The sequence below is a fragment of the Xylaria bambusicola genome, assembly GCF_022495145.1.
Source record: "Xylaria bambusicola strain CBS 139988 unplaced genomic scaffold F5B22scaffold_4, whole genome shotgun sequence".
Taxonomy (NCBI): domain Eukaryota; kingdom Fungi; phylum Ascomycota; class Sordariomycetes; order Xylariales; family Xylariaceae; genus Xylaria; species Xylaria bambusicola.
The window spans coordinates 687,565-704,537 of record NW_025953557.1 but is presented as its reverse complement, the minus strand read 5'-3'; the positions used below and the strand labels follow the sequence as shown (position 1 = coordinate 704,537).

General features: G+C 47.7%; 7 protein-coding genes across 7 annotated transcripts; 4 read left to right on the top strand and 3 right to left on the bottom strand.

Moving 5' to 3' along the window:
• Positions 1–1,176: 1,176 nt before the first annotated feature.
• Positions 1,177–2,506, top strand: F5B22DRAFT_344823 (putative peptidase family-domain-containing protein). The gene is made up of 3 exons (XM_047970927.1): positions 1,177–1,780; positions 1,836–2,257; positions 2,314–2,506. Exons 1-3 carry the CDS (start codon positions 1,363–1,365, stop codon positions 2,353–2,355), a joined length of 882 nt encoding a protein of 293 aa, XP_047834869.1. The 5' UTR covers positions 1,177–1,362; the 3' UTR covers positions 2,356–2,506.
• A 226-nt stretch (positions 2,507–2,732) lies between these two features.
• On the top strand, positions 2,733–4,150 carry F5B22DRAFT_658340 (uncharacterized protein). Its single transcript, XM_047980115.1, has 2 exons — positions 2,733–3,241; positions 3,412–4,150. Exons 1-2 carry the CDS (start codon positions 2,896–2,898, stop codon positions 3,738–3,740), a joined length of 675 nt encoding a protein of 224 aa, XP_047834868.1. The 5' UTR covers positions 2,733–2,895; the 3' UTR covers positions 3,741–4,150.
• On the bottom strand, positions 3,886–7,970 carry F5B22DRAFT_344803 (Metalloenzyme, LuxS/M16 peptidase-like protein). Its single transcript, XM_047970926.1, has 4 exons — positions 7,913–7,970; positions 7,691–7,793; positions 4,283–7,295; positions 3,886–4,211 (listed from the first exon to the last, which is right to left on the bottom strand). The coding sequence occupies exons 3-4, from the start codon at positions 7,259–7,261 to the stop codon at positions 4,032–4,034; spliced, it is 3,159 nt and encodes a 1,052-aa protein (XP_047834867.1). The 5' UTR covers positions 7,262–7,295; positions 7,691–7,793; positions 7,913–7,970; the 3' UTR covers positions 3,886–4,031.
• An 837-nt stretch (positions 7,971–8,807) lies between these two features.
• F5B22DRAFT_590218 (uncharacterized protein) lies at positions 8,808–12,333 on the top strand. The gene is made up of 7 exons (XM_047973789.1): positions 8,808–9,373; positions 9,429–9,747; positions 9,804–9,983; positions 10,037–10,194; positions 10,243–11,099; positions 11,153–11,272; positions 11,323–12,333. Exons 1-7 carry the CDS (start codon positions 9,218–9,220, stop codon positions 12,050–12,052), a joined length of 2,520 nt encoding a protein of 839 aa, XP_047834866.1. The 5' UTR covers positions 8,808–9,217; the 3' UTR covers positions 12,053–12,333.
• A 369-nt stretch (positions 12,334–12,702) lies between these two features.
• F5B22DRAFT_344605 (uncharacterized protein) lies at positions 12,703–13,943 on the top strand. The gene is made up of 3 exons (XM_047970925.1): positions 12,703–12,982; positions 13,080–13,259; positions 13,353–13,943. Exons 2-3 carry the CDS (start codon positions 13,226–13,228, stop codon positions 13,640–13,642), a joined length of 324 nt encoding a protein of 107 aa, XP_047834865.1. The 5' UTR covers positions 12,703–12,982; positions 13,080–13,225; the 3' UTR covers positions 13,643–13,943.
• An 857-nt stretch (positions 13,944–14,800) lies between these two features.
• Positions 14,801–15,811, bottom strand: F5B22DRAFT_633602 (uncharacterized protein; the record flags this gene model as incomplete). Its single annotated transcript, XM_047976853.1, has 1 exon — positions 14,801–15,811. One exon carries the CDS (start codon positions 15,809–15,811, stop codon positions 14,801–14,803), a length of 1,011 nt encoding a protein of 336 aa, XP_047834864.1.
• Positions 15,812–16,403: 592 nt separating this feature from the next.
• Positions 16,404–16,891, bottom strand: F5B22DRAFT_590213 (uncharacterized protein). The gene has a single exon (XM_047973788.1). It carries the CDS (start codon positions 16,809–16,811, stop codon positions 16,515–16,517), a length of 297 nt encoding a protein of 98 aa, XP_047834863.1. The 5' UTR covers positions 16,812–16,891; the 3' UTR covers positions 16,404–16,514.
• Positions 16,892–16,973: the final 82 nt, after the last annotated feature.

Below are 16,973 nucleotides of genomic sequence, written 5' to 3'. Positions count from 1 at the left end.
GAGCTCTACCGATATAGCTATGAGGCTACTAGGATCCGGGATATTCTCGATTGGGCGCCTATCGAGGAAGTCAAGATTACTCAAGAAAGCGAGCGAGCTCTTTGACACATAAATCCTGAAAAATTGGCCTAACATGGCCGTGGACACTAAGGTTGGTTTCTAGAATAATAGCGTTTCTATGCGAACACGCGATTCTCAAGATGAGGTCTTTGAGGCTATCAGCACTAATGAGACCATCCAGGTTCAATAGGCTGCTGCCAAGCTAGATACTCTAGAGTCCCCTGTCCCCTCTATCAACTCACAAAACTCATTTCACTTTCTATCATAGCTGGCTAGTAGTTATTGACTCTATGTTTTGAAAGACAGTTTCACAACTGTAGCGCGGGTGCTGAATTTAATTTCAGCACCGAGGGTAGGCTGTGATATACACTATTAGAAGGCAACAACCAGATTGTTGGCCTGATTCTCTACGGATCCGACGCCATCAAAGCCTAAGAAAATGTCATTGAGGCCGCTGATATTAATGCTGCATTCCATGAAGCCATGAAGTCAAGGCATATTGTTACTCAGAGTCACTGTACTGGCGATCCACTGTCCGCGGTCAACGCTGCTATCTGTCAAGACAAACCATAGGCTTGGAGCCCAGAAAACGCAGCTAATACTAGTCATTTTTGAACTGAGCCAGGCATACTTGACAACGCAGAATAGTTATCATGTTGATTTGCGCTTTCGTAGATGACAAGCTCTGCATGTCACGATAATCCGGAAGGGAGATTTCTTGACTACTGATATTATAAGCCATTCATACAAGGCTCTTACAATTACAAAGTAAAGTATAAGGAGCCGATTCCCCGATTATTCGATCAAATCAGAAGGATTACAATGTTGGCCATCAAGGGTCTCTGCCAAGCAATTCCTTTCAAGTCTAGTGGGAGCTAGACCTAAAAAACAGTCACTGGTACTATATTTCCTAGTGTAAACTTCACGTCCTGGACATCTAGATCCTGTACCCAAAGTCAAAGGGAACCTTGATGGCAATTATCAAAATAGTGTTGCCTGTTCGCTTCTCTTGGCCATCACTATGAACGGACTGGACTGACGAACTGCTGGCCTTGGCTAGGCTTGGAAGGCATCATGCCTTGATCAAAGATTCACCTCTCTGCTGAACGAGAACATGTGTGAGCCCGATCTCGGAAACGATCGATTTCTGAGTGACCCAGAGGTTTGGTAACTCTATATAAAAGAGCGAATATGGACACATTGAGAGAGGGTTCTTGTTACTGGCCTCACATCAGCAACTCGACTCCATAGCACTCACTGCCTTGCTAGATAATCCTCAACTCTTCATTCTATCCCTTCACTATGCTTCCAACCCGCGTGCGAAATTTCGTTGTCTGGGTAGGCCTGAGTGCCACTTTAGGTCAAGCAAGCAGACTTCGGGTTAGGCAAGATGTTGTGACTGTCACTCAAACAATCATATCTGCTACGCCATCTCCCTATAACTGGGCAGCCGGTGCAACTACGGCGTACCCTATACACGACTCTTGCAATTCTACAGAGCGAGCTCTTCTCTCCAGGGGCTTGGGTGAAGCGATACTCCTCGCTACTCATGCCAAGGACCACGTCCTCCGTTTCGGAAACAGCTCTGAGTTCTATACAAAGTATTTCGGAATCTCGCCTACAGCTGAGGTCATCGGATGGTATGATAAGATTGTGAACGCTGACCGCGGCGGCATCTGGTTCAGATGCGACGACATCGATGGAAACTGTGCCCAGGATGGTAAGAGCCACAAGACTATGCGAACCGGAAGAACTGGAATAACCCTATCATACAGGTTGGGCCGGCCACTGGCGTGGAGAGAACGCCACTCAGGAGACGGTGATCTGCCCTCTCTCGTTTACCTCGCGCATGCCGCTCGAGGGACTCTGCGGATATGGTTACTCTGTCTCAAGCGGCGTGCTGAACTTCTACTTCGGCTCTGATCTGATTCACCGTCTTTACCATCTCCCGAACATTGGAGAGGGCATTGTCGAACATTATGCCGACACATACAGCGAATGCCTCGAGTTGGCGCAGAGCGACCCAGCCTTGGCTGCTCGCAACTCACATACTTTACAATACTTTGCGCTAGATGTTTATGCTTTTGATATTGCGCTTCCTGGGGAGGGATGCACCGGACGTCCTTTAGATTCCGAGTCTGAGGATCCTAGCACGACCACCGAGGTGACCCCGTCGGCTACTACAACTGCAGCAACTGTAAGCTCTTCCTCTCGAAAGGTAGCCGTGAGACCATACGCTGACCGGATGAATAGGAGTGCCACACGCATGCCGATGGAACCCAGCACTGTTCTTAGGAGAGCCCGACGGGATTATCTGGGGCTATCATGCTTTTTGCGGTTCTCTGCTAGAGGGCGTTAATATGCCACATCACTTAATTTTTCGAAAAGATAAGTAGTCATCATCTCAATAGGAATAATTACGTATAGCCCATCTCTTTCGCATCACGCGGCCGCAACTTTTATCGTTAAATAACTAGTGATAATGCCCCACTGCCGTGATCCAAGTCGTTGTGGATTTTCTGATGTGCCTTCCGCCACATCATTCGTGATATCGACAACTCATAATTCAGGTCCCATCTAGACTTCCAGTGCAGAAAACGTGGCAGCGATCTTGCACAGACCATCATAAATAGGCGCCACGTAGGTGGTGATCTCAGCTAGCCCACTTTGCTGCATAAAGCGCCTCATCATAAACCTGCTTGTCGGTACCACATGACAAGCTGAAATAGTGTATACCACGCAATGACAAGAGACTCAATAAATAACCCCCATTTCCAGAGATGAGGAAAGACGAGGAACTACTTAGTTGTACTTCAAGAACGCGCTGGTTTTCCAATGGGGGTTTTAATGCTGTTTCACCTTCTCATCGCTACCTTAGCTAAGAGCAGTGCCGCAGCTGTAGTCTCAGCAGGAGATGTCGCCGCGACCTACTCCGAATTCGATTACTCGAGTCTCTCATGTCCCTCATCCATCCTATCTACCCTCACTACACCAACGTATGGAGACAAAGGCGCCATCTTTACGGTCTGCTCGTCGATAGATATCGAAGCGCCTGTGACTGTCATTCGCGATGTGGTTCTCGACTTTAAATCTTACCATCTATGGAACTCGTTTGTAGTCTCTGTTTCAGTGCCGCCGAACGTAGCTGAGACGCCGCAGGATCTCTATGTGGGCATGCCTAGTGAGTCGTTCTCGGTATAGTCTTATCCTCTTCGTCTGCATCATGCTTGAAAGCTTCTTGAGGAGACAATAATAATTAGCGAAAGTCATATTCTATGAGCCGTCGATGGGTCTTGATATCTTACACATGGCCCCCATGATTCTTTGACTAACTCTGAGACTTGATTACAGTGGTTTTTACCACAGCAGGACTGATTAAAGGACTGAACACGTCTAGCGATGAGATCCTCACTATCGTGGATAGTGTAGGCGTTGGTACTCAGGGAAACTCGTACTCACTAGTGGCCTGGCGGTATGACGACAAGCTTGCTGGTCTTGGCTCGAGGGCTGAGCACCCTTATGTGATCATCGACCAGGGATGTAATTCATCGAAGGTCTTAAGTTATGAAACATACTATTTTGGCTTACTCACACCGGCCATCGCCCTGTTAGGCAGTAGTCTTCAGGAACAGTTCAGCACTCAAGCAGCTAATCTCAAAGCCTATGTTGAAGGCCTTTGAGGTTAAGGTATAGAAAGAGTCAATACTTCGGTGCGGACAGTGCTCTTGGGTTCCTATTTCACGATGGAATTGCTAGCCTAAATCATAATGATAGTGTCATTTGCTACAGCTTATAGCAAATATACGAATGTATTTGATGGCCATCTATAAGCTCTAGTACCGTGTATTTGACACAGACCTATATTGTTGTCACTATAGCTCTAACCTACCTTAAACCCAACCCGCAATGTGGAAATGCATTATTCGGACAGGGAAATTTCGTAGCTTTAAACGTACGAAGAATAACCAATTCTAATCTTCCGACTCATCAGAGTCACCAGATTCATCGTCATTGTTAGACATGTCTTCATCCTCGTCGTCGTGTTCATCATCTTCCCCACCAGGAGATTCTAGGCCATAGTCGTCATAGTAATCAGACAACTGCTTGATCTGGGTTTTATACCCCATTTCCTGAAGCTCTTTCTCCATTTTCTGAGATGTTGTGTTAGCATCGCATGTAACTTGACCCATCTACAATTCGGAAAGGGTATGAGGTGTCTTACTTCAATCATGACATGTGCACAGCATACCACTACGTTGCTCTTGCCTGGTTCGAATATTGGAAGTAACCACGTTTTCATCGCGCGTTTGATGTCGTCAACTGTTACAGCGCGAACTTTGGCAAGCATTTGCGTGTTATAGTCGGGCTCGAGACCTCTAACAACACCAGTGATATAATTCTGCACAGCTGCGGTGGACATAGTGGCCTGTTCGTCGGCGAGCCCCATGACCAGTTGGCTAATGGCGCCTTCGATCATAGGCTGTTCAAATGCCATAGTGCCATTAACTAGAGCCGCGATGGCATCTCTTGCTGCAACTATGGCCTTGGAGGCAGATGGAGAACGATACACCTTAAAGTGCAAGTAACCACCATCCAATTCTTTGGCGAAATAAACTCCATAGGCGAGCCCATTCCCGCGAACGGCATTCCAAAGTGTGCCCTCTACAGTTTCCAGATATTGTACTGCTACAAGTAAGGCCGGTACGGCTGGGTCGGTAAAGGACGATAGACCTTTACCAGAGCTCACGGAATAAGAGCTGTCGATAGTGGTCATTGGAATAATAGTTGCGCCGATAGAGCCAGGATTTCGACCTTCAGTATTGAGAAGAGTGTGGGATTTGACAATGGGTTGTACCTCCTTAGGAGCTTCTTCAAGCGACTTGCAAAGAATATCCCATGTCTTTACGGGCTCAGGGACTTTGGAATGTGTAATATCGGCAGTGATAAGCACACGAATGTTGTCAGAAGTGAACAAGGATCGTCGAACCTCTTCAAACCACGCGATAGCAGTATCTGGGTCATTCTGTAGTATTTTCTTGAGTCGTTTCATGTAAGTAGCCTTGACAAGAGTCCTTTTTGCTGCGAGCAAAGAGGATGCTTCGTTGTGGAGAGCGATCTCGACCTCGTTGGCCATCACTCTACCGTCTCGTTTCGCCTCGGGAATATCGGCAAGTTGTTTAGAAACCCCGGCCTTTAGACGAGTCACATCAAAGATACTATCAAACATCATAGTGCGAATCCACTCGACGGCCGTAGCATACTTCGCTGGCTCAACTTGCATGCGAATTAAGAGGCTTTCAGAGTCCCCGACTTTGGTGCCAGATTCTAAGCTATAGCTGACCGTCTCCTTTTCAAGCTCCATCACGACTTGCTCGAACTCAATACGCTGGCCATTTCGCATAATAGGCGTGTTGAAGAAGTTGTCGTTGAAAAGGCTTAGAAGCGGTTTGAACTTCATAGGAACCTTGTTTGTCCCGATATGTACGGTGATGTGAACGAAATTTGTTGGGACATCTTCGAACTGTATGAAAAGCGGCGCCCCTACGGATGCATGGTCAATCTGTTTCTGAGCGGAATTTTCGCGCACGCCTAAGTTGCGTGCCAGTCCAGAACGAGCGGTTTGAGACTCGATGAAATGGATCGATTCGGTTGAAGGAACTGGCCATTTCTCCAGTAGTGTAGCAGGAATCTCGACATCATTTTGCTTCTTCGCATCTTCCAGTTTCTTCTTTAGCTTCTCTAGTCCCTCGGGTCCTAGCTCTTCTTTTCTCTTTTCAATACGAGCAATTTCGTCTGCTTTTTGTTTGTTGGCTAATTGTAGTGACGGTTTCCCCAGTATAGAGATATGATGAGCATCGGATATCCATTTACGCAAGAACGCCCGCCATTGCTCATCCGTCCACTTCTCCAGGACATCATATTCCGTCAAGCTTGCCAAATCCTTCAATGTCGAGCCATCTCTAGCACCGAAGAGATAATCGGTGATGATGTTGTTAGAATAGAATGATTCAGACTCTTCTGCCTGAGCCTTCACTTGCCGTCGTTCGCGTTGGATACACTCGTTGATGTAGGTCATATCTAGAGGCTTCGATGCTACTTCTTTAAGTAGTGAAATGAGTCGCTTTTCAACGAATTGAAGCTTCTCAGTAGCAACTCCCGTAGGCTGAAACCAGATGACAGAGTTTGGACGTGCATCCCACCAATATGAAATCGAGCTCGCTAATTCCTCTTTCTCCACCATCACATTTTCTAAGATGGCCACTGAAGAACCACACAAGTAAGTCAAGAGTACATTGAGTGCGGTCGTTGCTGTTACATTGGTGCAGTGAGGCCCAAAGAACGCTACTACTACATCTCCAACAGACTCATCTTCTTCGGGGAATTCGACCGTCTCAATAACGGTATCATTGAGTGGAGGTGGTTGTGTGGACTCTATCCACGGTCGACGAAAGGGTGCGTCAACGGGTGGAATATCATTTATGACACTTTCTTCGAATGTATCAAGTATCTGGAGAAGATTCTTGTGGTCCACTTCACCAACAATGATGATACACATGTTCCGTGGCTGATACATAGTCCTGTGGAAATCTCTGATCTTTTCGGGTGTCAGGACGCGAAGAGCCTCCATCATACCTCCAGTCTCATACCGAAATCCAACATTTTCTGGGTACAGGAGTAGTCGCGCTTTGATGTCCATAAGCTCAGTACTTGTGTATTGCACTGCTTGCATTTCGGAATAAACGACACCGGCATCGTTACCCTCGCCATCCACATGATGCACCTCGGTTAGGCATGCGGCGTCAGTGATAGTAGGAACAATTAGATGTTCGAGATACACAGGTAGCGTTTGTGCAAACCCTTCCCAGCCGGCCGTTTCTAGTGTATACGCAGTATGATCGGTAGCAGTCCAGGCATTCGTGCCTCCGTAAGCTCGTGACGCCAGCTTGTCTAGTAACCCCTTATATCGGTAGCTTTTTGAGCCCATGAAAACCAGATGCTCAAGAGTATGCGGTGCGCCCGAGTTGTCAAATATCTCGGTGGCCAAGGTAAAGTATCCATTTACCTTGGGACCCTTTCGGTCAGCCACAATAACTTGCATACCGCTGCGCTCCGATTCATATTGGGTGATGGTAGTAGGAGCATAATCCGTCTCGAAACTTTGCAGTTTTCGGAAGCGCGCAGCAGAACCCTGGGAACCCATGGTGTGAGAAGAAAAGTGTAAGATTGGACTAGTTCTAACCGTCAATTAGTTTACCGACCGAAAGACGATGTAATGCACAAAGAAAGAGGTAATCGGGGTCGAGTAGCCCATGTCGTTCATATTATACTGAACGACACAACAGGCGACTTTTTCTGTATGCAGCAATGGTATATTATTCATAGCAGGGTTCAGGGTAGCTACTAGGAATCCATTCAAACCCAACTATGTCAGACGGCACTTGCTCGATGGTGTGAGTTGTATATACAATACAAGCCCGTGATGAGCAGTGACACGAGCCTCTGAAAAGGTCGGTGCCTCAGTTCTAGAAGCGAGGATGAGCATACCCCAGGTGGCTGCTGAGAAACGGATAGGAGACCGCAATGATGGCAATGAAGGCAGCCAGAGCACGGACTTGGGTTGACAACAAACCAGACATAGTGGCAGAGGGAGATGCGTAGATATTGACGATATTCACCCTCTAGAGATAGGAGGCTAGCTCAGTTTCGACACTAGGGCGATGCGGAGTCGTCGACTGACCAACTGATCAACTTGGCAAAAGGACAAGCTTGAACGGGTTTCCGCCAGTGGTAGACCCGGGAACTGATACGCAGGACTTCAAATCCAGGGTTTTCAAACCAAATGCTGACATACCTAAAGTAGAGCAGTGGCACGACCAAGGGCCAATGAGGCCGCGATACTGAATACCGGAGGCCAGGGGCCACAGCCCACCTAAAATTCTTCAGGTTGAGGTTGGAGATGAGAGGTCGGTGCGAGTGTTGCAGGACTCCAGTAACAATATGCTCGCGGAGGATCGTGGAGTTGGCGGCGAGGCGGTTTACTACGTGGGTACTATGTTGGCAGATAGATACCTAGTGCAGCTTAAAGAGGCTTTGATGGTCGAAGTACGAAAGCGATGGACAAGGTGTATGTATCCGTACCTAACGGTGAGACCAGATGGGAGAAAAAGGACAAGGGCTTAATTGGCAGATTGAAGCTCTTCTCGACTAATTGACCTGGCCTGGAGAGGAACAAGGCGATAATAATAAGATGGCGATAGTAGAGACGTCGAAATCCAAGTTGCAATCTACCAAGTAGATCAAGGTATCTCTGCAGTCTTCTTCTTTTGGGCTCCTGTGAAATCTCCAGCTGTAGTTGACCAGGTAGGTGGGCATGAGATCTGACCAACGGCTGTGAACCCCGCGGTGTACCTACCCTAGGAATTTCATCATTACCTGCATACTATTGCCGCTGCAAGCTGCCCTGGCTAGACCTGGGCGATGGACGCGCCGTTAGGCAACTAGGTACCCCGCTATAGGTATCCCTTCATGGATTAGAAGGTACATGTAGGATATGGGGACGTACCTTACCTAAAGTACTATAGTATGTACAGCTCTGCTGACAGGTACAGGTACAGATACCTACATTGCCTTCGCCAAAACTAATAGTGATTGGCTATAATTCCTGAACCCGTACTGTACACATACAGATAAGGTAATCGATAATCTACATATGTATATCTACATGTATTTACCTACCTACCTGCACTAGTAGGTACAATAGGTAGGTACTTGAGATAGGTTACCTAGCCACTTAGAGTAGGTACATGCCTACATGGTAAATTGGTTAGGGCATATCTGGCCCGAGCTCCTCTGTAGCGTATGCAGGTGATGACATGCGGACGAGAGGTTGTTCCTTTGAAGCTATCACGACCCAAAGAGCTAGAGTTGGGATGATCTTTTTGTACGTTTGCTACGTTTGACCAGCTATGGCTCTGCGCTACACGAAATGAGTTTTTCTTTTATACTATGAGCTGACCAAGTGGCTAAAGCCAAGAATAATACCGAAGAACGCTGCCTCTTCGCACTGCACCTCGCGCCTCCCTGTCCATGTACAGGCAGCTTCACCAATACCGCCGATCAGGAACGCGATCGCTGCATTATTCAGGTCTCGGAAGATATGGCGGAATTTCAAGATAGCCAGGTCGGCCCGGCCTTGGTGGCATTCTCCTTGAATGGAATATTTCCTGAAGAGGGTATTTCCTCAAGGCACATACAAGTCAACGATCTCGCTTTCGCATTACAATCTCTAGCTGCCGCCAAATCGAACCTTGAGGTGTGTCAACCTTGCAAGTTAAACTTCCCCCCGAGGCTAATTGTGCGTTTCGTAGACTGAGATTCACATGATCAACGAGGAAACTGCCTCGGACGTGGACCAGTGGGTTGCGAATGCGAAGTCCCTAGAAGACGACATCAACCGAACGCGCAATTGGGCGAACGAGATCGTGCGACGGTCCGAGGCACCTGATGTGTCCGGAAAGGCAATACAGGAAGCTGTCAACAAAGTCGATTTTCTTGGACAGGAGTCTGCGTACAATAACCAGCTCTACAATACTTTGACCCGTATCAAACGTGTTAGCCAACTGCTAGACCAAGTCGAGTCGGCACGGGATGAAAGGCGCATTCTACAAGCGCTCCATCTACTCGAGCGTGAGATTCAGATGACTGCTATACAAGTTGTACGCCTCTTGCTAATCATTTTTTAGAATCGTGGGTTGCTCTTGACGGAATTTCTATCAGTAAATCATGTCGGGTCATGAAACTCCTAGATATCCGAGCATTTGAGCTCAAGTCTTCAGTCCATGAAGTTCTCGATCATATTTGGAATTCGCTTGTACAAATAGACGCTTCCACTAGTCGAGTAGCTATCTTCGACTCACGGCAAGGTATAAACTATGCCCAGCTTTTAGCTATGATGTCACTGACCTTTGCTCTATAGATGAGCAATTAAGTCTTGCCGACGCAGTTATCGGTCTCAAAGCGTACAAAGAAGTTGACAAAAGGATGTTAGTGTTCTGGAAAGACTTGGACAGGGTTTTGCTAGGCCCAAGGACTGTTCTCCGGCGTGGAGATGTGCCCACCATCATTGTGGAGAATGTAAGCTTCGTCCTGGTTGACTTGAGAATGTTTGCTAAACTATAGTAGTCCGCTTTACGATTGACTGGCACAGCAGAAAGGACGGTGCTATCTCTTTTCCAAGATTTAGAAACTGTTCTAGAGTATCTCTCGCAGCGATTAGCAAAAGAGCTGGTCTCTTCGCTGTCAAGCTGTATGATGCCCGATCTCTTGCCTCGTATTATTACTTCATGGCTAGAACCTGCGGTCCCAGCCTCCCTGAAAGAAATGGGTGAATTCCATGAGGTTATTGATGCCACCGAAGCTTTCTACAACCGCGTTGAAACTCTTGGTTTTTCGAGGCTTGAAGAGCTACAGGAATGGGTACAGACTGTGCCGCGGGTATGGCTTGCTAAGTGCAGGGAGACAGCTCTAGAATCGATACGTATAAAGCTCACGCAAGGGCTGGGTGACTCGAAAGAAATTGAACGAATAGAAACGCAGACTGTATCTCAAGAGGAAGGGCAAAGACTTGATCCTAACAAGAGCGTCCCTGCCAATAGCGATGGATGGGATGCAGCATGGGATGACCATGACGATGCTACGAGAAATGAAAATCAGCCAAAAGAAGCCAAGAATGATGATGATGGGGTCGATGACGGTGCTGATGCATGGGGCTGGGGTGACGAAGGGGACGATAAAGAGACAAACATCACAATTGCTGATACAAACACTAAACAGACTGATTCAACAGAAGATGATGATTCCACGGCAGCATGGGGCTGGGGAGATGAAGACGAGGCAGCTGACGCACCTAGAAGTGACAGTGCCGCAGTTCCTTCAATCCAAGAGCTAACACTCAAAGAAACATATCATATCTCGTCTATGCCAGAACCTGTTATTTCGCTCATATTAGCTATATTAGAGGATGGGGCCTATTTAGTCAGGTATGTCATCCATCAACCATTCGCATTAGACCCGACTAAAAGCCGTTGTCTAGCAATGATGGAAATCCCATGGCCACTGCTGCCGCTGGCTTGTTTTCTCTTCCAACACTGGTATTGGCTATGTTTAGAGCAGTCTCTCCGCATTATTATGCTTTAGATGCTGGCGGTAATATGTAGGCGAATCCTCAGGTTTTCTCTCTGATTCAAAACTAACGCGGCGAAGGTTTCTCTATAATGATGCGACATATCTGGCCGAAAGACTCTCTGAAATTGTCAAGAACTGGAAAGTTAGGGATGACTTAGTACCTCGAGCGAAGTCTATGTTACGATTAGAGAACGATGTGAAGTCTCTGCAGCTGTTCGCAACTCGCGCATATTCTTCTGAGATGACAACTCGCCGTACCATCTTGCGCGATCTGCTTGGGGGATCTCAAACCTTACTACAACAAGAGGAACTGGGCTCTTCGAATCTGCAATCTCAAGTTGATAATGCTGCAACTTATGTACGCTCAACTGCCGCATCTTGGTCTAAGATCCTAGCCAAATCGGCTTGGAGCCAGGCAGTGGGCTCTTTGGTGGATACTATTGCTTCCAAGATCATTGCCGACGTCATGGATCTTGCTGGAATTGGTCAAGACGATGCTTACAATATCGCTAACCTGATTGCGCGAGTCACGGAGTTAGATGATCTATTCCTCCCTCCTAATGCTGGCAAGGATGATATACCATCTACTTCACAATATGCTAGCAATTGGTTGAGACTCAAATATCTGAGTGAAGTATTGCAGAGTAACCTTCAAGACGTCAAGTTTTTATGGTTGGAGAGCGAACTTAGTCTCTACTTCACAGTTGACGAAGTGGTAGAACTAATTGGGCTCAGCTTCGTGGATAATGCACGAACTAGGGAGGTTGTCCGTGAGATTCAGGGGCGACCGCGTCCTCGTGCCTCTTAGCAATGTCAAAGTTACCGAACATTGAATGTACAAAGTTGATGTTGGTGGTAAATGCTATAACGTACACATATTCTTTTGTGTTGATATATCTCGACTAGGAAATGTGTTGTACCATCGCCTGGTACGTGGCCTCCTGGTATTTGTCGAAGTTCACAGATAGCGCAACTCTGTAGAAAAAAAAACATATTGCTTTCTGACTATGAAACCACATCAAATGCGGCTGCTCCCAAAGCTCACCCATCCATTGTTGCACCATATTGTCCATCGCTATGTGGGAATCAACTCGCTTACGACGGCGGTGATCGTTGCTAATATATCTAAGCTTACAGGATCGGGAGCGTGTTTTATTCGATTTACATCTAGGCAGCTACGGTTACAGGTGTATTTCCTATGTTCGCCAAAATCTGCGCCGTCAAATATACAAAATTCTTGGAGAGCTAAGAGAGAGTCTGAGATATCATGTCGGGAACAACAATCCTTGACTCTTTAACGCATATTATATATCCCGTAAACTGTGAACCTTGTTAGAATAGAAATAAATGAGACGCTGCTCTGGCATGTCGAATCGTGCGTGGTACTTGCATCATCAGTGCATAGCAAAGGCGGATGTCACATACAAAGTCCCGAGATGAAACGTCTACATCCACAATGACGAGCCGAACCGTCTGTCATCTGAAATAAAACGAAGCCAATTTCTTGCGAACCAGACTCTGTCATCTCTTGTCATGCCACATCCGCCGTTCTTTTCCCGAAAATCACGGACGGCATGTGACGGATCTGCGACGAGCAGCGCTTCATTCAGCCGGGACGCCCCAACCGGCTGTGGTTTCAGGCACGCCGCACATCACGTATTACAACCCATCCCAACTCGCGCGAAGATCGCCAACAGAACCTGCTCTGATGGGAAGAGTATAGTAGCAATCAGTATAGGTGAGTTACGGAATACGGAGACGCGCATGTTATGAGCAGTAGATATAAAGCCATCGAGAGATCCCCGCGCTCACCTTTGATCTTCCACCACGCACAGCCATTCATTCCTTAAACCAACTACTTGCTCGGCTAGTCCGACCTTTCTTTATATTCGATTTAATTTGAATACAACGACCGGGTGTCGTCTTTCGCTTCTCGACATAATATATATATAGCCAGTCTCTCGCTATTACAGACGGCAAAATGGTCCGCGTCAGCATCTTCGCTACCTTCTCTTGTAAGCGATATCCCCTCTTGACTTCTTCCTAAATGACTTGCGTCTCCCTCACTTCTGATTCTACGAAGCTAACATTACTAACTCATCTAAAAGTCGTCCTCGCTGCCTTCGCGCTGAGCCCTAACAATGCCGGCGCCCGCGACGTCGGCAACGGCCAGGGCGCGCAATTCACCACGGGCGGCTGCATCAATGATGCAGACTGCCAGTCTGCGTGCTGCGCTGGCGGCGCTGAGGCTGCCGATGGCAGCGGTGCTGAAGTAGGCATTTGCAGCGCCGAGGCCGCGTCTTTCCAGAATGGTAAGACAGGCTGTGGATTTGTCGATCCGAATGCGGATGCTACACTTGCTGCTGCTCAGGCTCAGGTTGAGGAACAGGGTTTCTAAGGGGTTGCTTCTATGATTTATTGAGGGGCGGGGTTGTGAGTGCATGCGCTGTGAGAAGAAGGCGGGTTGTTGTGTTGTGAAAGGAAGCACCAGAAGAGATGAGAGGCTCTGGATACTGCTGGAGATTAATTAGAATGTCTGGTAACTCCTCGAGGTTGTTTGATCTTCATATAGAATAACGAGATCTATCCAAACCCAACAAGCGAACCTGTCAATTCACAAAAGAAAGTTCCAATAATCCGATACCGCTTACTCAATTTCCAGTGTCGCAGATGTTTATCAGCTATTTCTTCTTGAGTTATCAATGGCCTATATACTATGGCTGAAGTTAATAATGCTACACCAAAATTTAAAGATATCGAATTATGTAGCACAATAGCACGTATACCCCTATGGTATAATATATATGAAGGGCAGAGATGCTTGTCGGCTGTAAGACCTCTGTCGAGGACCTGACTACTCTATGACTTCAAGGCAACAAATTCATCTGTTTACCTATTCATTCATATTACTCTTGTCCAAACAGGGTGGCTCGACCAGCCATCGAGCCAGCTAAGGGAGTGACTGCATCTAGATGTCTTTAATTTCGAAGGTATAGAAGTGCCACCCTTTGAGAGACGTGTGCGTGACAAATTTAACATAGGTCAATGTCTTTTGATCTCGGCATTAGACAGTCAGGTACCAGCTGATAATGTTCCTAACAAGAAGCCCTATCTAGAGTCATCGCGGCATACAACAGACGGCATACACATTAATTTGGCGGGGCTAGCCGTCAAGCCCCATGGACCTCTTTTGTCACCTTCCAACTCGCCCAGGAAGTGTGTTCATGCTCATTAGACGCAATGAAATGGAAAATGAGATAGTTGCAACCGCAGCGACGGTATTTGTTGCAACGTGCAATTCAAGTGATAGTGGAATGAATGATATCGAGTAAACGATCGTGTGGTGCTGGCTGACTAAATACCGCTTCTTGTCCTTTTTGTTACCTCAACCACCTCCTATTCCGGATCGAACCAAAAGTAAACCAGAGAGTGAATAACATAAACTCCATACAATGCAAAATGTGTGACAGGACCAGCTACAGCCGGTACAACTAGTCAGCACTGGGTATTAGATACTGCCGAGACCTTCCCTCTCCTCTAATTCGATGATGCAAGTTTATTGATCCGGGTTGGCAATGAAAAGTCGACCAGACGTAAGCGTCATAGTCCTCTCATCCACACTGCCTCTCCTCTTCAGATCTTCCGGGTTCTTGACGCTCTTCTCTCTCGTAAGGGCTGCATTCAATAGACTGTTGCTTGCCAGCTTGGTAGCGTTGGAGCTGGCTAGCTCAGGTAAAGCATCTGCCCTCTCTGCACTACTGCCACTATGTGTGCTGGTGGCACGTCCAATTCGGTCCTCTGCTGGTTTGTACTCAGGATCATCCGCGATGCTGCCTCGCTCTGGTGTGTCGCTTGGGCTCCAACGCTTACCACCCTGCCCTATGCTACCTGAAGTACGATAGGTCATGCCGCGGCGGCCGCTAGCAGTGCTACTACGTCCACTGCTCCCTGTCCTACGGTGGTGCAACTTCCGCGCAGAAACATCATCATCCTCGCTATCTTCACCTTCCACCTCTGTGGCACTTAGTCGCAGTGGGACTCCACCGACGCCGATGTAGTTGTTTTCTGGGGTATATCCAACCACGCCCGGCTTGCCATGGTATCTGAATTTGGTCACAACCTTTCCAGCACCACTAATACCTGTCGACGTCCGGTTTTGTGTCGTGCGGCCGATTACCTCCTGGGCTGCTCTCTGTTTAGCGGCGCGTTGCTGGGCAAGCATGCGAGGATCCTCGGCTTGTGCTCGATCACACCACACGGTAGCCTTTTGTTTACGGAGTAGGGCAACATAGCCCCCTTGTTGATTGCTAATGGACCTCGAAGACGTACTTCGGCGGAGGTCGGCTGGCGCATTACTCGAAGTCGTGCTAAAGGTATTCACCGAAGGTGAGCGTCGAGCGTGGCCAGTAAAAGGCTGGGGTTGTTGTAAATGATTGGGCATCGGAGCGTACTGCGAGTATTGCGCAGGGAATGTATTGGAGGAAGTTGTTCTTGACCTTGAGTGAGAGTAGACTTGCGGCGCCGGGTCCAACGGTCGCCTCGCCGTGCCATAATCCGGGTCATACATGATTAAAACGAGTCGAGGGTTATTTGATGCCTCGCTCAAGGTGACGTAAAGGGTAGTGTATTGAAACTTGTCAACAGTATGGCGCAACAGATCTCTTTGTTGGGAATGGTCGGGGCAGTTGGACTAAGATAGTGTGGTCTGGCTAGTAAAGTGCCCCTTCAAGTGCGGACGCGCGAGCTCGGTTTTGAGTAGAATTAAGGACCAATGGTTTCTGAGCTGCCTATTGGAGTCGGAAACGTTAGATCAAGCTTAAGGTTTGGCCATCCCAGACGGGTCCTATCACAGAGCGTCTAGACGGACGAGTCGACAATGAATAATCACATGGATCTAGGATCATGCTATGGATGTAGTTGCAGGATGTGAAGGTGGAGAGGCAGGACGAGAAATAGGTAAATCAAAAAGAAAAACAGCTAGCTCTGGGAGACTGTCGTGTTACCAATAACGATGCGCTACCTATAGCGAAAGTCGCATGGGGCATCCACGAACAGGCCAGGTAGAAATGCAGGGTGCGCGAAAGATGGTGTGCGAGGCCCGACGTGAGCTGGAATGGGGATTGCGTGGGCTGATTTCTTTTGATGGGGGAAGCATGCGTACCCTATCTAGTGGACGAATGTGGAGGTTGTAGCAACTATGTTGTGCGTTTCCGGTGCGGGCTGGGTGTTCAAGCTGGTCACTGCTCGCTGCTGTGCACTCACTTACTTTATCAAAGAGGTCTATATGCGGATGCGGGAGGTGTGGATGTACGAAGTAGGTCTTGGTGTAGGTCTGGTGTAGGTCTGATGTAGGTCGGTAGCTGATGGACGTGTCGGTTTGAGCTGGTTGCAAGGTCACCAACTGTGTGCATAGGTAAGTAGGTATCCTGACATGCTGCAATACGGTACGGTATGCTGTTGTGTCGAAAGGGAGGCCAACAGATCGAACATGGATCAAATGACGAGAATAGAAACAAGAGGCAGAGGCAGAGGCACAGGTAAAGGTAGAGAGAGAAAAGTAGAGGCATGTAAAATAAGTATGTAGGTAGAGGAAGGTTATGCGGTAGGAATAGGCAGGCCGAACGCTCGCTTGAGCAATGTACTGGCCCTGGGAGGGAGTACTTACGATAGTATGGAAATAGCCAGGTAATACCAGGTACCGATGGGTAGGGAAGGTACCGCTTTCCTTA